General features: G+C 42.5%; 1 protein-coding gene across 1 annotated transcript in view; it reads right to left on the minus strand.

Annotated features, from left to right (window-relative positions):
- The window catches only part of LOC121547865 (alpha-N-acetylgalactosaminide alpha-2,6-sialyltransferase 1-like), a 48,783-nt gene that overhangs the window by 23,840 nt on the left and 991 nt on the right, over positions 1-23,952 (minus strand). The window contains exons 2-4 of the mRNA XM_041859293.2: positions 21,031-21,391; positions 20,760-20,925; positions 12,634-12,793 (exon numbers count right to left, since the gene is read on the minus strand). Coding sequence (XP_041715227.2) covers positions 12,634-12,793; positions 20,760-20,925; positions 21,031-21,391 — 687 coding nt within the window. The remainder of the gene's footprint in view (positions 1-12,633; positions 12,794-20,759; positions 20,926-21,030; positions 21,392-23,952) is intronic.

Below are 23,952 nucleotides of genomic sequence, written 5' to 3' on the forward strand. Positions count from 1 at the left end.
ATTTATCAGATTACTCAACTACTGATGTTAAAATGTAAACACTAATGCTCAGGCACAATTTAAAAGAAAGAACAATACAATAAAAAAGCTTGTTCAGAGTAAGAAGGGTTCTATATGTAGAACCCTTCTTGCCTTCCAAAGAATAAAACAAAAAACAATGGTTCTTAGGAGGAAAAATGTTCTAGATAAAACTCTATCCCTCCACAAAGAACCCTTTTGGAACCCTTTTTTCTAAGAGTGTATACATTGCATGCATAACAGCTATATTGTCATATTATATTGATACGTGTCTAATCCTAATTGGTAATATCAGCTTCTGACTGTGTCATTCCAACATGATTTAACCTACCTACACTACCAGTCAAAAGTGTTGACACACCTACTCATTCAAGGGTTTTTCTTTATTTTTACTATTTATTACATTGTAGAATAATAGTGAAGACATCAAAACTATTAAATAACACATATGGAATCATGTAGTAATCATGTAGAATCATGTTCAACAAATCAAAATATATTTTATATTTGAGATTCTTCAAATAGCCACCCTTTGCCTTGATGACAGCTTTGCACGCTCTTGGCATTCTCTCAACCAGCTTCATGAGGTAGTCACCTGGAATGCATTTAAATTAACAGGTGTGCCTTCTTAAAAGTTAATTTGTTGAATTTCTTTCCTTCTTTATGCGTTTGAGCCAATCAGTTGTGTTGTGACAAGGTAGGGGGGGTATACAGAAATTAGCCTTATTTGGTAAAAGACCAAGTCCATATTATGGCAAGAACAGCTCAAATAAGCAAAGAGAAACGACAGTCCATCATTACTTTAAGACATGAAGGTCAGTCAGTACAGAACATTTCAATAATTGTTAAAGTTTCTTGAAGTACAGTCGCAAAAACAATCAAGCGCTATGATGAAACTGGCTCTCATGAGGACTGCCACAGGAAAGGAAGACCCCGAGTTACCTCTGCTGCAGAGGATAAGTTCATTAGAGTTACCAGCCTCAGAAATTGCAGTCCAAATAAATGCTTCACAGAGTTCAAGTCACAGACACATCTCAGCATCAACTGTTCAGAGGGGACTGTGTGAATCAAGCCTTCATGGTCGAATTGTTGCAAAGAAACCACTACTAAAGGACACCAATAAGAAGAAGAGACCTGCTTGGGGCAAGAAACACAAGCAATGGACATTAGACCGGTGGAAATGTGTCCTTTGGTCTGGAGTCCAAATTGGAGATTTTTGGTTCCAACTGTTGTGTCTTTGTGAGACGCGGTGTGGGTGAACGGATGATCTCCGCATGTGTAGTTCCCACCGTAAAGCATTGAGGAGGAGGTGTTATGGTGTGGGGGTGCTTTGCTGGTGACACTGTCTGTGATTTATTTAGAATTCAAGGCACACTTAACCAGCATGGCTACCACAGCATTCTGCAGCGACATGTCATCCCATCTGGTTTGGGCTTAGTGGGACAATCATTTGTTTTTCAACAGGACAATGACCCAACACACATCCAGGCTGTGTAAGGGCTATTTTACCAAGAAGGAGAGTGATGGAGTGCTGCATCAGATGACCTGGCCTCCACAATCCCCTGACCTCAACCCAATTGGGATGGTTTGGGATGAGTCGGACTGCAGAGTGAAGGAAAAGCAGCCAACAAGTCCTCAGCATATGTGGAAACTCCTTCAAGACTGTTGGAAAAGCATTCCAGGTGAAGCTGGTTGAGAGAATGCCAAGAGTGTGCAAAGCTGTCATCAAGGCAAAGGGTGGCTATTTGAAGAATCTCAAATATAAAATATATTTTGATTTGTTTAACACTTTTTTGGTTACTACATGATTTAATGTGTGTTATTTCATAGTTTTGATGTCTTCACTATTATTCTACAATGTAAAAATAAAGAATAAACCTTGAATGAGTAAGTGTGTCCAAACTTTTGACTGGTACTGTATACTGAACAAAAATATAAACGCAACATGCATCAATTTCAATTCATATAAGGAAATCAGTCAATTGAAATAAATTCATTAGGCCCTAATGTATGGATTTCACATGACTTGGAATACAAATATGTATATGTTGGTCACAGATACCTTAAAAAAATGGGCCTCACAATGGGCCTCAGGATTTTGTTACGGTATTTCTGTACATTCAAATTGCCATCGATAAAATGCAATTGTGTTCGTTGTTCGTAGCTTATGCCTGCCCATACCATAGCCCCACCACCACCGTGGGGCACTCTGTTCACAACGTTGACATCAGCAAACCGCTCACCCACACGACGCCATACACGTGGTCTGCGGTTGTGAGGCCGGTTGGACATACTCCCAAATTCTCTAAAACAACGTTATGGTAGGGAAATTAACATTAAATTCTCTGGCAACAGCTCTGGTAGACATTCCTGCAGTCAGCATGCCAATTGCACGCTCCCTCAAAACTTAAGACATCTGTGGCATTGTGTTGTGACAAAACTGTACATTTTAGAGTGGCCTTTTATGGTCTCCAGCACAAGATGCACCTGTGTAATGATCATGCTTTTTAATCAGCTTATTGATATGCCTCACCTGTCAAGTGGATGGATTATCTTGGCAAAGGAGAAATACTCACTATCAGGGATGTAAACAAATTTGTGCACAAGATTTGAAAGGCATAGGCTATTTGTGAGTATGGAAAATTACTGGGATCTTTATTTCAACTCATGAAACATGGGACCAACACTTTACATGTTGTGTTTATATTTTTGTTCAGAGTACGTATACGCTCAAAGCTGATTTAGTCTATTCATCCCTTTGAACAGGACCACATACTTAAGCATACATCCTTTAATAACCCCTACAAAGTCCGACCAGGTGAACCAGAAAGGAACAGTACTGTGTGGTTGCGGTTTATTTATTCTTAATACATAGTGTCAGAGTACAGTACATATAGAAATGAGGTATCTTTCTCTGTGTGGGTTGCTGAATAAATCCAATTCCATGTAACCACACCCTTAAGACAATATTGTACAACAAATATTTGATGTTGAAAAACACTGCAACACACTGGAGGAGCCATTTATAATGCCAAAGAGGTAGCCACATAGTGTTGCAGAGATCATACTGGAGGACTGTGTGGTGTGGATAATAAATTTTATATGGACTATCCTGTTATAATAATTCACCCTGCTTGGACTAAAACCTTACTGGGACAAACACCTCCAGTACAGTGCTGGCCAAGAGTAAGGGAGCTTTTCATGGAAAGGGCAAAGGGACTGGGGCAATTCCATGGTAATGGAATAACGCTGAGACTCAGCTTTTTCACTTTAAAAAGGTATACCAAACAAAAACCTTTGATTTCAAAGTCTAACAAACTATACAACTCTATGCACAACGACTACTTTTAACAATTTCCACTGAACATTTTTCAAAAATAAATTTTCAGGAAGAACTGTGCAGATACAAAGTTTATAATAATATGCCATTTAGCAGACGCTTTTATCCAAAGCGACTTACAGTCATGTGTGCATAAATTTTTACTTATGGGTGGTCCCGGGGATCGAACCCACTACCCTGGCGTTACAAGCGCCATGCTCTACCAATTGAGCTACAGAGGACCACAAAGTTTAGTAACAAAGTTTAGTAACAGAATAAAACTGAGGGAGATTTTACCACAGGTTAAACTCATGGAAGTCTATCTCACACAGTCCTGATCCAGAACCAAAAATAGGTTCCAGACGAAACATCGTTATGGTTGCTGCTGCTGCTGCCGGTTTCAAGATCCATGCGACACAACCTTGATGGAGCTGCTGGGAAATCCACGTGTGTACCTATCCTGATTTGTAATGCAGTCCGATGCGAAGTATGCTGTGCATATGTAGAGGTTCGGGCTGAACTCTTCTAACACTTGATTATCAAAACATTTATCGAAGCCAAATCAGACAAAGCGATTGTTCGGATGGAAGACAGCCAGCCATACTGCACAATCTCTCTTGCTTTTGGGCGGGACCAGCACCAGAACTAGGAGGATATATGCAAATGAACAATGAATGTTCATTGATCTATTATTATTATTATTATTATTATTATTATTATTATAATCAGATCGCTATCTGGTGGGCCAAAAACTCTATCCCTGAAATTCTAGGCATTGTTTTCCAAACAGCTCTTACACAAAAAGGGCATGATTATCATTTTCACAATTTCAGAGTGTTATTTTCGACCTCATATCGATCATATAATCAATCAACCAAGGTGTGCACGTTTTGGTTTTTGCCTTAACACTACACAGCTGATTCAAAGGATCAAAGCTGGATGATTAGTTGATTGTTTGAATCAGCTGTGTAGTGCTATGGCAAAAACCAAAACGTGCACACCTTGGAGTCCCGAGTTTGGGAAACCCTGCCATATAGGTACAGTTTAAAATATTCTCACACCTATCTTTTTAAACTGATTAGATTACTCAACTGTTGAAGTTTAAACACTGAGGTAAACACTAATGCTCAGGCACAATTTAAAAGAAACAAAAATACAATAAAAAAGCTCATTCAGATTCAGAAGGGTTCTATGTAGAACCCTTCTTGCCTTCCAAATAATCGTTTTTGCCTTCCAAATAATAATCAAAGAACCCTTTCTAGGAAAAACAGTTCTTAGGATGAAAAAAGTTATAGGTAGAACTCTATCCCTCCACAAATAACCCTTTTGGATTGCACGCATAACAGCTATATTGTAATATTCTATTGTTACAGGTCTAATGCTAATTGGCAATATCAGCTTCTGACTGTGTCATTCCAATGTGATTTCATCTACCAATCTACATATAAGCTCATAGCCAGTAGTGGTAGGTGGGTAAAATTACTGGGGAAGCCAAGCCAGCGAAAAAAAGCCATATTACAACCTACACTATCGTTCAAAAGTTTGGGGTCACTTAGAAAGTTCCTTGTTTTCCATGAAAACATACATGAAATTAGTTTGAATAGGAAATATAGCAAAATGCATAGGAAATGTAGTCATTGACAAGGTTAGAAATAATGATTTTTGTGTCCTTCAAACGTTGCTTTCGTCAAAGAATCCTCCATTTGCAGCAATTACAGACTTGCAGACCTTTGGCATTATAGTTGTTAATTTGTTGAGGTAATCTGAAGAGATTTCACCCCATGCTTCCTGAAGCACCTCCCACAAGTTGGATTGGCTTGATGGGCACTTCTTACGTACCATACGGTCAAGCTGCTTTTTCTTTGCAACTCTGCCCAGAAGGTCAGCATCCCGGAGTAACCTTTTCACTGCTGACGTTGAGACTGGTTTTTTGCAGGTACTATTTAATTAAGCTGCCAGTTGAGGACCTGTGAGGCGTCTGTTTCTCAAACTAGACACTCTAATGTATTTGTCCTATTGCTCAGTTGTGCACCGGGGCCTCCCACTCCTCTTTCTATTCTGGTCAGAGCCAGTTTGCGCTGTTCTGTGAAGGGAGTAGTACACAGCGTTGTACGAGATCTTCAGTTTCTTGGCAAGTTCTCGTATGGAATAGCCTTCATTTCTCAGAACAAGAATAGACTGACGAGTTTCAGAAGAAAGTTCTTTGTTTCTGGCCATTTTGAGCCTGTAATCAAACCCACAATTGCTGATGCTCCAGATACTCAACTAGTCTCAAGAAGGCCAGTTTTATTGCTTCTTTAATCAGCACAACAGTTTTCAGCTGTGCTAACATAATTGCAAAAGGGTTTTCTAATGATCATTTAGCCTTTTAAAATGATAAACTTGGATTAGCAAACACAGGACTGATGGTTGCTGATAATGGGCCTCTTTACACCTATGTAGATATTCCATTAAAAATCAGCCGTTTCCAGCTACAATAGCCATTTACAACATTAACAAGGACATTTCTAAGTGCCCCCAAACTTTTGAACGGTAGTGTATGTGTTGTGATAAGTGCGTTGTTTGCTCTAAAACCTGTTAGTTCATATGCCGTGCGACCGTGATATATTGGCCTAAGGCTGAGACAATGAAAAGACACAGTGGCAGAATAAATTCAACCACACCTTTGTTTCATCACAAAACCGGAGAGCAACTTCTGTCCGGTGAAGTCCACAAATCATATTGCATGTAACAGACAGTTACTGTACGTGACCTACAGCATGGTCAAGCAAGTTAATGTTTACTGATTTATCGGACCACTAAACAACTATTGTTTTAGAACCACGGCGATATCGCAAAGAAAACGGGAGCTGCCTCCACTATTCCAGCACCATTTCAACTTCAACATTTCATCATCCTCAAATCACCTATGCTTAGTCTAATACAGTGACAACTGAAAGATACCAAAAACAATTTAATACAATCAATGTAAACTAAATATGATGTGGCTGTCCATGATTCTGCTTTCGGTCTGTGTGTGTGTGTGTGTGTGTGTGTGGGTGCATTTGTGCAAGTAGAAACAACATGTTGACTCACACTACTTGTAGCGAAACGCAAATGCCATCCTCCTCTCATTCATGTTGACGGAACGGTCTATGACTGTCATGCAGTACATGCTTTTAGTTTCTGTTGTCCTAGGCTACCTGGCTAAAATGCTTGCTCGCTAGCCTAACTTCCTTTCATGAGCAATGTTAGCTAGTTAACATTAGCCTTCTACATCTAGCTACATATTGAACTTCCATTCTCTCAGGCCAGGGGCACAATGTATGAATGTATGGTTGGATCAGAATCGCTGTTATAATCAATGACCAGTACGGAGAATTAAGTAAACCACAAGTCCAAATCACTATCTCCATCCATGGCTCATTTAGGAAAGGGCCAATTTTAAGTTGTTTCTGTCAATGGCGTGTTGCTCTCGATGTGATATGATTGGAGTGAAGCCAAATCCAAACTGGCTTCCCTTTTACACTTTTTTTTGGTGCGTCAGTGAGCTCACTCAGTTTAGCTCAATGCTGATTGGCTATTATTTTATACTTTTTTAAATCAAAGGAGGCCAAATGCTCGCTGGCTTCTCTTGAATTTAATGCTACAGACAGTAACAGTGTCATACTCTTTTTGACCAGACAGCATCAGATAGATGGGCTACGCATACAGAGATAGAGGGGGCGCTGTTTCGCTCGCTCGGATGCTTTCTCCGGTGAGATACATTCAGCCTCTTGCGAAGTGAAGGAAAATTATGAAACACAGAGATGTTATTATTTTTATTTTTTATTAATATATGCCACTGTAGCTGATAGTCTATTCAGCCCTTTGAACATGACTTACCACAGGCTTAAAATAGAGATTCACCCATTTTGAATCTTATATTGTTTTTGTGCATTTCTGAGCGATGTTCTATCGATTATTTTCATGTTTTAATGTGTATCTGAGCTATTGCCATTCAAGCAGGCAGAAATTTGTCTGGTATGACATACAGGGTTGCAATGTCCATGGTTTTCCAGCCAAATTGGACTACTTTAAAATGATGTCACGGGTGAAAATATATTGGTTGCAGGTTTTTTGGGCTAACTTTAAGATGCACTGCGGGCCGCCATGGCATTTCTATAAAAAACATTGATGGGGAATATATTATATATTATGCTGTGAGAGAAAGATCACATATTTACCTGATTTGTTTAATATTAATAGTTAACAATTAATATGCTTAACAATAGTAGAGACATTTCTTAACTACCAATGCTGTGCTTTTCGTAAGGATGGTTCCCTCTAGCTCCCTGCAGCTGGTCTGGTCTGGGCGTGTAGTCAAGGACATGGGATAGAGATAAACTTGAGGAACAGATAGACCTGTATTGTTTCAATTTCTCATTGCTTCTGAGTAACCTGGTCACAAGGCAAAGAGCCTCAGAGTGACCACAGTTTTTCAGTTCATCCTGTCTTTTACTATCTTCCAAGGGCGCAGCTGTGTGGAGATATGAGTAGTAACGGAACTAACGTTATTACTTGTTTGTGCGCTATGACCCGATACACATAGCCACAAGAAGAAAACAAGGTGGCTCCTGATCTGCCAGGGTGGGGCGTGCTTGTATGAAAAGCAGAGAATTGTTTTAGACATTTTGCAGAACTTATGAAGAGCTATACACATCCTGTTGACTCTGTATTAACTTCTGCCTGCAATTGCATAACTAAATATATTTTACATATACTCAGAAGCCGTTGTCTGTGTCATTTTCTAAAGTTTAAAGTTTGTTTAAGAATAAGACAATATCAGCACTGTGCAAAGAATCCTCAACATTTTGGCGAGCTTGCCAGGAGTAAGTGACCACCCGCCGTTGGAGTGAGCGTCGACCCACTATGCCGCGCAACTAATTACTTAAAGATAAGCAGACACCTGTTATATCTAAAGTCTGTAATTTGAACAAAGCACTGTGTGGTTGATGACTCATTCTGACACGTAAGTGACGACTCACTCACAGTATGCTGTTCATTTAAGAGACGAAACCTACATTGTGGTATATATTGATTTATTACTAAACTCTTAATAGATCAACCTGTTGGAAACTGACACAGACCACCTAGATGATAGTTAGAAATTCCTAGGTGTGAATATGTAAATGTTGACTTAGTGATAGGATCTAAGGCAAATTCCAAGTATAAAGCCGATGGTTATGATTAAAGGCCTGTAATTGTGTACTCCGGAGTGATAGGACGGTAAATGAGAAGTTTGCGCCCGTGTAATAATTATTGAATGTGTTGTGTTATGTATTACTATGACGGTTGATTAATGGCTGGATGGTGGGCTGAAAATTCTGGGTTATCTAGACACCTGTTTGAAGAAAGGGCGTTTTCATTTGTGGAGGGGACTTTTAGTAACAGGCTAGCTGTGCCACATTAAACCTTGATCTATACGCTAAAGCTGTCATTGAAACTACCGACTTCAGATATAGGTTGTCCTTGTACGTATTGAGTGGAACCTCTTTCGAAACTGTTTTGGGACCATTTCCAAATGAAAATTTACATGCTGAAATTAGAATAATAATTCAGACCAAACCTATTACCTCCCTAGTTCCTGTGTTTGTTGAACCCTTTACCCTAGCCTGGCTGGCGAACGGTTGTAATACCGTTAAGTTATCAGTTCGCCTGGACTGTATTAAATTCAAAGTAATTTATCATCCTGTCTGTATGGGGATGAGACATAAAACATTATACTGGTGTATACACTGTATTTCCACCTCACTGTTTTCTTACCCCAAACTATGAATAGGGGTAGTAGTAGGGAGATAGTGTTAGGCACCCACTGATATAGGAAACACATTTGCATTTTAGCCCACATTACACGTAGGACGACCCCGATAAAAACTAGCAATCATGGCAGACAATTCAACAGTTCCCTCTCACATGCCCTCGGGACCCACACCAATGAAGCCTGTAACTCCTGTTGAGTACCTAGCCCAACAATACCCAGCACTCCAAAAATATATTGTATGGGTGTTTAAGAAATGGCATGAATGGACAATTAGTCACAGGGAATTTTGGTTCCCCAAAGATGGGTCTTTTGACAAGAATCAATTTAACATCGTCCATGACATCGTGGAGAAGTGTCACGCTCGTTGATTGACGGCTCCGACCAAGGTGCAGCGTGGTAGGCAAACATTTTAATTTATTAACTGAATACAGATCAAATACCAAAACACAAACAAACGTAAAGTTCTGCAGGCTACACAGCTACTAACCAGAAACAAGATCCCACAAACTAAGGTGGAAAAAAGGCTGCCTAAGTATGATCCCCAATCAGAGACAACGATCGACAGCTGCCTCTGATTGGGAACCACACCCGGCCAACAAAGAAATAGAAAACCTAGAATGGACACCCAAATCACACCCTGACCTAACCAACTAGAGAATAAAAGGGATCTCCAAGGTCAGGGCGTGACAGTCCCCCCCAAAGGTGCGGACTCCAGCCGCAAAAACCTGACTCATTAGGGGAGGGTCCGGGTGGGCATCTAGCCTCGGTGGCGGCTCCGGCTTTGGGCGCAACGTAGGCCTTAACCTCTTCTCCCTTCCTGCCTCCCCGTTGCACACCCGGTCCGGTCTAAACCCTGGCGCAATGCTTCCCCTCTCAGTCCTCCCACGATGCACCAAGCCCTGTCTGGACCCTGGTGTGGGAGCCCTCGACCCTGGAGAGGGGTTAACGTCTGGTTCCGGCCCGGCAGTCCTCCTGCGATGCACCAAGCCCTGTCTGGACCCTGGTGTGGGAGGCCCCAACCCTGGAGAGGGGTTAACGTCTGAGGGTTAACGCCGGACTGCCCCGGCTCTGGTAGGGAGCAGATAACCGGAGCTGGACTAAACACAGGTGGAGCGGACTACTCCAGCACTGGAGTGGAGCAGCTAACTGGTGCTGAACTGGGCACCGGTGGAGCAGACTACTCTGGCACCGGGGTGGAGCAGAGGACCCTCGCTGGAGGTCTGGTGCGAGGAGCAGGCACGGGCCGTACCGGGCTGGGGACACGCACCACTGGTCTGGTGCGAGGAGCAGACACGGGCCGTACCGGGCTGGAGACACGCACCACTGGTTTGGTGCGAGGAGCAGGCACAACCCGTCCTGGCTAGACGCTCACTTTAGGCCGGCAAGTGCGGGCGCGGGCACCAAGCGCACCGGGCTGTGAATGCGCACTGGAGACACAGTGCATATCACCGCATAACAGGGTGCCTGAACGGTCCCACGCTCCTTAAAGCGAGTGCGGGGAGTTGGCTCTGGTCTGAAACCTGGCTCCACCAACCAACCCGTATGCCACCCCCCCAAAAAAATATTTGGGGCTGCCTCTCGGGCTTCCGTCGTGGTCGTGACCTTCGGAGTCGCCCTTGATCCTCCCTCGCTGCCTCCGTCTGCTCCCATTGAAGGCGATCCATACCTGCCCGGATCTCTTCCAACGTCCAGGATCCCTTTCCGTCCAAGATATCCTCCCATGTCTACGATGTCTGCTCCTCCTGGCCACGCTGCTTGGTCCGTTTGTGGTGGGATCTTCTGTCACGCTCGTTGATTGACGGCTCGGACCAAGGTGCAGCGTGGTAGGCGAACATTTTAATTTATTAACTGAATACAGATCAAATACCAAAACACAAATGAACATAAAGTTCTACAGGCTACACAGCTACTAACCAGAAACAAGATCCCACAAACTAAGGTGGGAAAAAGGCTGCCTAAGTATGATCCCCAATCAGAGACAACGATCGACAGCTGCCTCTAATTGGGAACCACACCCGGCCAACAAAGAAATAGAAAACCTAGAATGGACACCCAAATCACACCCTGACCTAACCAACTAGAGAATAAAAGGGATCTCCAAGATCAGGGCGTGACAAGAAGACAAAACAAGGGAAGAAAAAGGCAGAGAAAAAAGCCACACTGGAATCTGTAACTGTTTTACAACTACTCCGGTCAGAGGGAACCGTGTAGAAGCCCTATAAAAAAGAATATCCCGCCCTTCTAACAGCACCACCACCACCTCCCCTATATGATGATTGTTCCGGCTACAAAGGAGGTGCATTCCCTCTGAGACAGGTTGGCTTCGAACCAGAACCAAAAGTAAAAACAGTAATCATTAGGGGCACCCTGGAAGAAACTGAAGAGGTAGAAGAGGGCTCAAAACTAGTCAAAACTGTAACTCAGCCACTCAGGAACGTTCACTGTCTTCTTGGTAAGCAACTCCAGTGTAGATTTGCCTTGTGTTTTAGGTTATTGTCCTGCTGAAAGGTGAATTCATCTCAGAGTGTCTGGTGGAAAGCAGACGGAATCAGGTTTTCCTCTAGGATTTTGCCTGTGCTTAGCTCCATTCTGTCTCTTTTTTTTTATCCTGAAAAACTCCCAAGTCCTTATTGATTACAAGCATACCAATAACATGATGCAGCCACCACTATGCTTGAAAATATGGAGAGTGGTACTCAGTAATGTGTTGTATTGGATTTGCCCCAAGCATAACACTTTGTATTCAGGATAAAAAGTTAATTGCTCTGCAACATCTTTTGCATTTTTACTTTAGTGGCTTGTTGCAAACAGGATGCATGTTTTGGAATATTTTTTTTCTGTAAAGGATTCCTTCTTTTTACACTGTCAATTAGGATATTTTTCTGGAGTAACTACAATGTTGTTGATCCATACTCAGTTTTCTCCTATCACAGCCATTAAACTCTGTAACTGTTGTAAAGTCACCATTATTATACCATTAGTCACCTTATTGATTCAAGACATTTCAGCTTTTCATTTTTAATTAATTTGTAAACATTTATAAACATTATGGGGTATTGTATGTAAGCCAGTGACAACAAATCTAATTTTAATCAATTTTAAATTCAGGCTGTAACACAACGAAATGGGAAAAGAGTCAAGGGATATGAATTCTTTCTGAAGACACAAACAAAAACCATTGATTTCAAAGTTTAACAAACTATACAACTCTATGCACAAGGACTACATTTAACAATTTCCACTGAACATTTTTACAAAAACACATTTACAGGAAGAACTGTGCAGATACAATGTTTGGTAACAGAATAAAACTGAGGGAGATTTTGCACAGTTTTTGCAGTTAATGTTAATTTTTTATTTATTTACTGTGTAAATAGTTCAAAGTAGTCATTGTGCATAGTTGTATGGTTTGTTAGACTTTGAAATCAGTAGCTTTTGTTTGGCATACATTTAAAGTGAAAAATCGGACACAGCACGCACAAACACACAGACACAGACACACACACACACTGACCGAAACACGTAGTCATGATCATCGATTTCCTTCCCCATCCCAGAGCCGTTGAGTATTCCTCCGTTGGCCACCACAGCACAGCGAATACACATGGGGTTTCCCCGCGGCAGGAGCAGGGGTTCTCCTGGCTTGGGGATCAGGTCCACCACTGCCTTTATCTCTGAAACCACACACACATAGTATGCTTTACTTGTTTGTGTCTTTGGGATTCCATAAAGCAAGCACCACTTGACTTGGCACCATTTGATGGTAGCAGTACCAGAAAGTACTGTACTACTACACATTGTAACCACACAAAAAACAGGCCAAGTAGACCTTTTTTTAAATATATTTTCGCAGTGGACTTTCTTTGGGCTGTCAAATGAATGTCACAGGTGTGACAATGGGAGATTCTCAATTGGTTTTGCTAATTCCTCTGTCCTCTCCTCGCAACCTTTTAAAAAAGGTCAAAGGTAATCGAGGAGAGAAGCGCTTGCATGAAATAAAACTCTCCTTGTCCACTAGCGTATCATCAGGCAAATTACGTTTACGGAGGATTAATCAAATCAAAGTTTGTTTGTTGCGTACCCATATTAGCACATGGGGGGCCAGTATGAAAAATGTATGCACTCACTAACTGTAAGTCGCTCTGGATAAGAACGTCTGCTAAATGACTAAAATGTAAATGTAAATGTAAATGTTAAAGCAGGTGCAGCGAAATGCTTGTGTTTCTAGCTCCAGCAGTACAGTAAATGTCTAACAGTACATACTAATACACCAGTGGAGGCTCCTCAGAGGAGGAAGGGGAGGACCATCCTCAGTGAATTTCAGAAAAAAAATAGTGAAGCAAAGTTATCCTTTTTAGATAACTATACTAAATATATTCACGTCACCAAATAATTGATCAAAACCCTCAACAGCACTCTGTAGGGTAACATCATGGTGTAGTCGGAGGACAGCTAGTTTCCGTCCTCCTCTGGGTACATTGACTTCAATACAAAATCTAGGAGGCTCATGGTTCTCACCCCCTTCCATAGACTTAGACAGTAATTATGACAACTTCCGGAGGACGTCCACCAACCTATCAGAGCTCTTTGCAGCATGAACTGACATGTTGTTCACCCAATCAAAGAATCTGAGAATTAATCTAGTAATGCAAGCATAAGCTACAGCTAGCTAGCACTGCTGTGCATAAAATGTGGTGAGTAGTTGACTCAAAGCGAAAGACAATATTTTAACAGTTTTGAACAAATTAATTTCTTCACAAATGAAGGAGAATCAATAGAGAGAGAGAGAGCTAGCTATATTTCTCGTATTTTTTCACTTTCACTTAGCTAGTGAATGCAGCTAGCTAGTTTAACCTACTCAAACACCCGGCTCAAACAGAGAGGGATGCTATGTTAGCTAGCTGGCTATGGTTATCCAACACTGGAACTCTTCCGATTCAAGGTAAGCTTTTGGTTTTATTCATTTATTGCCACTGTGGCCTGCCGGGGTAACTGCTAAACTGCTTGCCTACTGTACACTGTACTGCATGATTGTAGCGGGTTAGTTCTAGTAGCTATATTGACTATGACGTTAACTAATATGGTGACAACAATGTAGGCAGAACATAGTATGTCCAGCAGTAGTTATATAGGATGAGCTATTTCCAGAATACAGTATGTACATATAAAGTGAGTAATCAAAAAGCTTAATTTCTCAGAGATCAAATTACATTTCAACAGAATAATGTTGCAGGAATGCTAATCGTATCTGTTTCTAACTACATAAATTATTTCAGAACAATAAACGTTATGTAAACATTATTAAAGTGACCAGTGTTCAATGACTCCATGTACATAGGGCAGAAGTCTCAATGGTGCAGGGTAGAGTACTGGGTGGTAGCTGGCTAGTGACAGTGTCTAAGGTGCAGGGCAAGGTACCGTGCGGAGGCCGGCTAGTGATGACTGTTTAACAGTCTGATGGCATGGAGATAGAAGCTGTTTTTCAGTCTCTCTGTCCCAGCTTTGATGCACCTGTACTGTCTCCGCCTGCTAGATGGTAGCAGGTTGAACAGGCCATGGCTCGGGTGGCTGAGGTCCTTGATGATCTTCTTGGCCTTCCTGTGACACCGGGTTCTGTAGATGTCCTGGAGGGCAGGCAGTGTGCCCCCAGTGATGCGTGGGCTGACCGCACCACCCTCTGGAGGGCCCTGCGGGTGCGGGCATTGCAGTTGCCGTACTAGGTGATGATACTCTCGATGGTACAACTGTAGAAGTTTGTGAGGGTCTTAGGGGCCAAGACAAATTTCTTCAGCCTCCTGAGGTTGAAGAGGCGCTGTTGCGCCTTCTTTACCATGGTGTCGGTGTGGAGGAGCACACACTCCTCTGGGGCCCCCGTGGGTCCCCCGTGTTGAGGATCAGCGTGGCGTAGTTGTTGTTACCTACCTTTAACACTTGGGATCGGCCTGTCAGGAAGTCTAGGACCCAGTTGCACAGGGAGGGGTTCAGACCCAGGGCCCTGAGCTTAGTGATGAGCTTGGAGGGCACTATTGTGTTGAAGGCTGAGCTGTAGTCGATTAACAGCATCCTCACACAGGTATTCCTCTTGTCCAGGCGGGATAGGGCAGTGTACAGTGCAATGGCGATTGCGTCGTCCGTGGATCTGTTGGGGCGGTATGCAAATTGTAGTGGGTCTATGGTGTCGGGTAAGGTGATATGGTCCTTAACTAGCTTCTCAAAGCCCTTCATGATGACAGAGGTCAGTGCTATGGAGCAATAGTCATTTAGTTCAGTTAACTTCACTTTCTTGGGTACAGGAACAATGGTGGACACCTTGAAGTAGGTGGGGACAACAGACTTGGATAAGGAGAGGTTTAATATGTCTATAAACAATCCTGCCAGCTGGTCTGCACATGCTCTGAGGCTTGGGATGTTGTCTGGGCCGGCAGCCTTGCGAGGGTTAACACGCTTGAATGTCTTATGTTGGACATCGAGATCGGGAGCACACAGTCCTCGTGAGCTGCGGGGGCCCAAATCGGCGACTCAGTGTTGTTTTCCTCGAAGCGGGCAAATAAAGTGTTTAGCTTGTCTGGGAGTGAGGCATCGGTGTCCGCAGCGTGCCTGGCTTTCCCGAGTGGCATCGCAGTGCTAGCTGTGCCACTAGAGATCCTGGTTCGAATCCAGGCTCTATCGTAGCCGGACGCGACCGGGAGACCCATGGGGCGGCGCACAATTGGCCCAGCATTGTCCAGGGTAGGGGAGGGAATGGCCGGCAGGGATGTAGCTCAGTTGGTAGAGCATGGTGTTTGCAACGCCAGGGTTGTGGGTTCGATTCCCACCGGGGGCCAGTATGAAAAATAAATAAATTATGTATGCACTCGCTAACTGTAAGTTGCTCTGGATAAGAGCGTCTGCTAAATGACTAAAATGTAAAAATGTAAATAATCTGTGATTGTCTGGAGTCCCTGCCACATGCGTCTCATGTCTGAGCCGTTGAATTGCGGCTCCACTTTGTCCCTGTTCTGTCGTTTTGCCTCTGATTGCCTTATGGAGGTCGTAGCTAGGAACAACAACCTCTATGCACTTCCTGATGAATCCAGTCACCAAGTCAGTGTATACGTCGATACAATTCCCAGAGGTGACCCGGAACATTTCCCAGTCCGCGTGATCAAAACAGTCCTGACACATAGATTCAGATTGGCAGACCAATGTTGAACAATCCTCACCACAGGTGCGTCCTGTTTAAGTTTCTGCTTATAGGTGGGGAGGAGCAGGATGGAGGCATGATATGATTTGCCGAAGGGCAGGGAAGGGCCTTGTATCCGTCCCGGGAGAGTAACAATGGTCAAGCGTGTTCTCTCCATGTGTAGCATAGGACATGTGTTGGAATACCAAAATATATAAAGTGGTAAAAATAAATTCCGCTAGTTATGGCAGACATTTTATAGATAAAACGTTATTTGGCTTGTAACCATAACAGATCCCTTTTTGGTGCTATTTAGAACCCTTTTTTAAAGGTTCTATAAAGAACCATGCTCATAAGGTTCTAAATGGAACCTTTATGGTGCTATAGAGAACCATCTAACAAAAAGGTTCTATATAGCACCAAAAAGGGTTCCACTATGGTTACAACCATTGACTGTAAAAAGAAAATGGACGGAGCCATTGATGAAATCACCCCATTGTTTCCTATGTGAAGTCTGTGGCACATTTGAAGATCAGGAAGTGTGAAGTGTCGTTTTAGCGTGTTGCCATCTTGCTTCATGGATTCGTTTTTGGAAACATTGCATGCGCAGTTTAAGCTACTCTAGGAAGTGACGTTGCAGGCTAGCACAGTGCTGCATTAGCTCATTGAGTATCTCAAGTTGAAGGCCGGCCTGGGTACTGCAGGCTACCATTAGCAACTAAATTATCCTTATAACTTCTTCTGTGTGCGATTTAAAAATAACCGTCTCAAGGACATGGTTTAATAGAAGGATTGTACTCAAAACATGTATTTATTTATATGAAGATTGACCACAAAGATTGCTATTTTCCCATTCACTATAATGGGGGATCCTGTTTTCTGAAAACAATGCTTGCACTAGACGCAGGAACTTGAAATCCTCAATGAGCGGGGGCAGTCGTTCTCCCCTGGTTACAACCCTTTTTGGTTCTTTATAGAACCTTTATAGAGAATGGTTCTATAAAGAACCTTTCTCAATCTCAAAGGTTCTATAAATAATATTTTGAATAACTTATTTTTATTGTAGTTAGCCATATATGATATTGTTAAAATTCCATAGGTGTTACTATTGTGTTAATTCACAAGTTGAATCAGGTGTATATCTCTGGAACAGCTGGGGGTCCCTGAGGAAAGAATTGAGTACCACTGATTTAGTAATCTAACATAGCAGGCGTAAAAGAAACGCCTGAAACTAGATCTCTTACATACTGGTCTTGACAAGAGGAAAAACAACTCTCGGTGGAGGTTCTCTTCTGCCCTGTTCAACCAATCCAGTAAATGTGGAGGAGGAGTTAAGATGGAGTGTCGCCTTGTTCACGTCCAAAAGCGGAAGTCTCGTCACAGGCTCTCTTTCCATTTCCCCTGAAGAACCGGAACATCCGTTCATTGGGGACTTGGCAGAGGCTACTGATTTAGTTAACAGTTCTCAATTGACACAAGGCCTTACATATAAAGTCTTTCACAAGATACTGTTATTTACATTTACATTTACATTTACGTCATTTAGCAGACGCTCTTATCCAGAGCGACTTACAAATTGGTGCATTCACCCTATAACCAGTGGGATAACCACTTTACAATTATTTTTAAAAAATTAAGAGGGGGGGTAGAAGGATTACTTTATCCTATCCCAGGTATTCCTTAAAGAGGTGGGGACCATAGTGGACCATAGTTATATTTAAGATACAGTTGAAGTCGGAAGTTTACATACACCTTAGCCAAATATATTTAAACTCAGTTTGTCAAAAGTTTACATGCACTTAATTAGTATTTGGTAGCATTGCCTTTAAATTGTTTAACTTTGGTCAAACGTTTCGGGTAGCCTTCCACAAGCTTCCCACAATAAGTTGAGTGAATTTTGGCCCATTCCTCCTGACAGAGCTGGTGTAACTGAGTCAGGTTTGTAGGCCTACTTGCTCGCACACGCCTTTTCAGTTCTGCCCACAAATGTTCTATAGGATTGAGGTCAGGGCTTTGTGATGGCCACTCCAATACCTTGACTTTGTTGTCCTTAAGCCATTTTGCCACAACTTTGGAAGTATGCTTGGGGTCATTGTCCATTTGGAAGACCAATTTGCGACCAAGCTTTAACTTCCTGACTGATGTCTTGAGATGTTGCTTCAATATATCCACATCATTTTCCTTCCTCATGACGCCATCTATTTTGTGAAGTGCACCAGTTCCTCCTGCAGCAAAGCACCCCCACAGCATGATGCTGCCACCCCCGTGCTTCACGGTTGGGATGGTGTTCTTAGGCTTGCAAGCCTTCCCCTTTTTCCTCCAAACATAACGATGGTCATTATGGCCAAACAGTTCTATTTTTGTTTCATCAGACCAGAGGACATTTCTCCAACAAGTACGATCTTTGTCCCCATGTGCAGTTGCAAACCGTAGTCTGGCTTTTGTATGGCGGTTTTAGAGCAGTGGCTTCTTCCTTGCTGAGCGGCCTTTCAGGTTATGTCGATATAGGACTAGTTTTTACTGTGGATATAGAAACTTTTGTACCTGTTTCTTCCAGCATCTTCACAAGGTCCTTTGCTGTTGTTCTGGGATTGATTTGCACTTTTCGCACCAAAGTACGTTCATCTCTAGGAGACAGAACGCGTCTCCTTCCTGAGCGGTATGACAGCTGCGTGGTCCCATGGTGTTTATACTTGTGTACTATTGTTTGTACAGATGAACGTGGTACCTTCAGGCATTTGGAAATTGCTCCCAAGGATAAACCAGACTTGATTTTCCCATGATGTCAAGCAAAGAGGCACTGAGTTTGAAGGTAGGCCTTGAAATACATCCACAGGTACACCTCCAATTGACTCAAATGATGTAAATTAGCCTATCAGAAGCTTCTAAAGCCATGATATCATTTTCTGGAATATTCCAAGCTGTTTAGTGTATGTAAACTTCTGACCCACTGGAATTGTTTTACAGTGAATTATAAGTGAAATAATCTGTCTGTAAACAATTGTTGGAAAAATTACTTGTGTCATGCACAAAGTAGATGTCCTAACCGACAAGAAGTTTGTGGAGTGGTTGAAAAACGAGTTTTAATGACTCCAACCTAAGTGTATGTAAACTTCCGACTTCAACTGTATATTGGCATAACAGAACAGATTAGATAAACAGGAATGACACTGTGACGCGTACTGAGTATACGAAGTGATGATGAGGTGCAGGTGCGCTGGAGGTGATTAGGGTGCGTTTGGTTTCCATTCCGGTGTTGCTGAGGTGTTGCGCTCAGACCGGTGGCTCAGTAGACCGGCGAATCAGAGCGCCCGGGGGGGAGCAATGGGAGGAGACGTGACAGACACTCCCACTTGTCACGGTTTCACACAAAGAGCAAACCATGCCCCAGAATATTCTGAGTGGCCACCTCTACATTTTAATGATCACTAAAAGATGAAATAACCATTTTCTTAACTGCAAAGAACCATTGAAGGGCTCGAAGGGTTATTTGAGTCATTATGGTTCCACATAGAACCATCACCCTTACCAAAGATCCCTTGAGGAACCCTCTTTTCTAAGTGTGTACAAAACTATCCTCAACGAAAGGTGGCTATCAAGGATGGGAGGACACAATTCCGTTCGCCTAACGAATTGACACTCTCCTCGATCACTTATTGGTTTCCGGGTCACGGAGGAGGGAGGACGGAGGAGTCGAGGAGAGGACAGTCTTTTCCCCAAATGAGAATCTCCCAATGAGCCTCCATTTGCTTGTGCATGCTGCCTTGGTTTGAGAGAAAAATGCTAATTGAATGATTGATGCATTGTTCTCATTGACTGTTCCTTTAAATCCTGTTTGAAAAGTACAGGTAAGAGGGAAGTTTGCCATGTAGCTGTGGTCTAACGTTGTAAATTGTTGACTTAAGTTTGAGATAAAAAAAATATATATATGTAACATTGAGAAGTTAAATGACTGTTTAGTTAGTGATTCCCTCGACCATGCACCAGAACCTGTGTTTTGTTTTGCTTGGTTAAATCATTGTGTTACCTTTGTCCTCCTTTGTGGCCAAGCTTAAAAGAAAACCTCAGTAATTCAGTTTGCATTGACTATTGTGGAGGAGGAAATAAAACTGGTGAAGTTGAAGTCTGGGAATGCATTATTCTGCCACTCAAACCCAAACTAAGAACCTGTTTGTAATGTGTTAGGCAGAACTCCTAATGCTCTTGTTTAAACAAGGGGTGGTTGACTTTGGCAGTTCGACACATATTCCACTTTCTCACTTCTCTTGCGGTTTTCTTGATTTATGCCATGTTCCTGATATTGCAAACCCTTAGCCAATGTAGACCCACCCTCTTTAAAAGTGTACTATTGTGTACTAAAGGATGAAAGTTTGTCATCGTGTCAAAAGTCTACACGGCTGAAGAGGGCTGAGCTGAGCTGCCTGCCAAGGATTGTTACACTCCTGGACACACACACACACACACACACACACACACACCTGTGTAGTTTGAGTATTCCATGAAGCCAAAGGGGTTATTGAAGTGAGCTAGCCTGTTCCACTCTGGCACATTGAGTAGTCCACTGTGGAGGTACAACTGGATGTCTGGTATAAAGGCCTGCTTGAAGCCTGGGTCCTTGGAGTTCCTCAGAGACTGGGGACAGGCCTGACACACACACACACACACACAAAAGCACACACACAGTTTATATGGGATGTTTGTTAATATTTGCAAATCCTTGACCAGTGACTGTCTAAAACACAGGCTTACCGTCTGTCTCGGTTGCTTGTCCCGGATGTAAACATCCTCAAAATCCCAGTCGGGATATTGCTTGAAGTCCTTTTTTTGCAGGGGGAGCATGGGGGTCTCCTTGTGTGCAGACCCGGGTCCACCTGTTAATCCATTTGTCTCTTTTACAGTCTGTTTTAAAGTTGTTGGGTCAGTCGTCACGGAATTACTTTTTTCTTTGGTTGTGATTGCTGTCCAATTACCAGCTGCAGTTTTCTCTGATATATTAATATTTAAGTCCACATTGGAGACGTAGTAGACGTTTTTCAACCTTGTGTACCAGCTCCCCCTTTCAGATTTGTCGTAGACAGCCACAACGTCTCCATCGCCATAGTAACGGATCCTGGACCCAAGAATGATAGAAATACACAATGTGTGTTTAATGGATCATTTAAAGATGTTCTTATTTACTTTTGATGATTTGAGATTGGTAGAGAGCTTATACTTCATATGGCCAAAAACATCTGTTGTATTTTTACTATAACTTTGCAGAGATGCCCTCCCCTAGGAAGTAGCTGTAGTTTTTGAAAATTGCTGAATAAAGAGAATCATAGATGACATCATATGGGGTTTTGTTATCTTTTTTTAATACATAACTGTCACGACTTCCGCCAAGGCTGCCTCCCCTCCTTGTTCGGGCAGGCTTCGGCGTTCGTCATCACCGGCTTACTAGCCACTGCCGCTCCATATATCATCATTCCATTTGTCTTGTCTTGTCAATTACCCACACCTGGTTCATATCCCCTCATTAGTACGTGTATAAGTGTTCCCTCTGCCCCCTTGTCCTTGTGAGTGATTGTTTTATGTGAAGATGAGTGTAGCTCGGTTGAGCTACCCGTACTTTGTATTGCCGGGGTTATTTCTCCCTGTGTGCCTGTATTGTGTTCCAGTGCGCCTGTATTACGCCCTGTGCTGTTGACACTATCCAGCGTAACTGTATACTACGGAATAAACTCTGTATTCGGTGATTTACCCTCCTGCGGCTGCCTCCTTTAAATCACACTCTCACAATTACATCTTTGTTTGTTCTTTTCACTTATACAGACACCTATACAGTGCCTTGCAAAAGTATTCATCCCCCTTGGCGTTTTTCCTATTTTGTTGCATTACAACCTGTAATTTAAATTGATTTTTATTTGGATTTCATGTAATGCACATAAACAAAATAGTCCAAATTGGTGAAGTGAAATGAAAAAATAAATTCTAAAAAATAAAGAACGGAAAAGTGGTGCGTGCACATGTATTCACCCCCTTTGCTATGAAGCCCCTAAATAAGATCTGGTGCAACCAATTACCTTCAGAAGTCACACAATCAGTTAAATAAAGTCCACCTGTGTGCAATCTAAGTGTCATATGATCTGTCTCAGTATATATACACCTGTTCTGAAAGGCCCCAGAGTCTGCAACAGCACTAAGCAAGGGCCACCACCAAGCAAGCGGCACCATGAAGACCAAGGAGCTCTCCAAACAGCAAACAGGTCAGGGACAAAGTTGTGGAGAAGTACAGATCAGGGTTGGGTTATAAAAAAATATCAGAAACGATGAATATCCCACGGAGCGCCATTAAATCCATTATAAAAAAATTGAAAGAATGTGGCACCACAACAAACCTGCCAAGAGAGGGCCGCCCACCAAAATTCATGGCCCAAGCAAGGATGGCATTAATCAGAGAGGCAACAAAGAGACCAAAGATAACCCTGAAGGAGCTGCAATGCTCCACAGCGGAGATTGGAGTATCTGTCCATAGGACCACTTTAAGCCGTACACTCCACAGAGCTGGGCTTTACGGAAGAGTGGCCAGAAAATAGCCATTGCTTAAAGAAAAAAATAAGCAAACACGTTTGGTGTTTGCCAAAAGGCATGTGGGAGACTCCCCAAACATATGGAAAAAGGTACTCTGGTCAGATGAGACTAAAACTGAGCTTTTTGGCCATCAAGGAAAACGCTAGGTCTGGCGCAAACCCACCTCTATTCACCCTGAGAACACCATCCCCACAGTGAAGCATGGTGGTGGCAGCATCATGCTGTGGGGATGTTTTTCCATCGGCAGGGACTAGGAAACTGGTCAGAATTGAAGGAATGATGGATGGCGCTAAATACAGAGAAATTCTTAAGGGAAACCTCTTTCAGTCTTCCAGAGATTTGAGACTGGGATGGAGGTTCACCTTCCAGCAGGACAATGACCCTAAGCATACTGCTAAAGCAACACTCAAGTGGTTTAAGGGGAAACATTTAAATGTCTTTGAATGGCCTAGTCAAAGCCCAGACCTCAATCCAATTGAGAATCTGTGGTATGACTTAAAGATTGCTGTACACCAGCGGAACCCATCCAACTTGAAGGAGCTGGAGCAGTTTTGCCTTGAAGAATGGACAAAAATCCCAGTGGCTAGATGTGCCAAGTTTATGGAGACATACCCCAAGAGACTTGCAGCTGTAATTGCTTTGAAGGGTGGCTCTACAAAGGGGGGTGGGGGGGGTTAATAGTTATGCACGCTCAAGTTCTGTTTTTGAGTCTTATTTATAAAAAGTATTTTGCATCTTCAAAGTGGTAGGCATGTTGTGTAAATCAAATGATACAAACCCCCCAAAAAATCCATTTTAATTCCAGGTTGTAAGGCAACAAAATAGGAAAAAATGCCAATGGGGGTGAATACTTTCGCAAGCCACTGTACATCCAGCACCATACCAGTGTCTGTATAAGTGGGGAAAAAACAAGGATGTTCTGTATTAAAAAAGATAAGAAAACCCCCTATGATGTCATCAATGATTTTGTTATATGACGTCAAAAAGTGGTGAAGTGTCCCTTTTAACTGGCCAATTTCAACAAGCTACAGATTATGGGGAAAATCCTAATTTCCACTGAAGTGGAATTTTCACTAAGTCATGCATTGATTTCAGTGGGAG

The sequence above is a fragment of the Coregonus clupeaformis genome, chromosome 31 (assembly GCF_020615455.1).
Source record: "Coregonus clupeaformis isolate EN_2021a chromosome 31, ASM2061545v1, whole genome shotgun sequence".
NCBI lineage: Eukaryota > Metazoa > Chordata > Actinopteri > Salmoniformes > Salmonidae > Coregonus > Coregonus clupeaformis.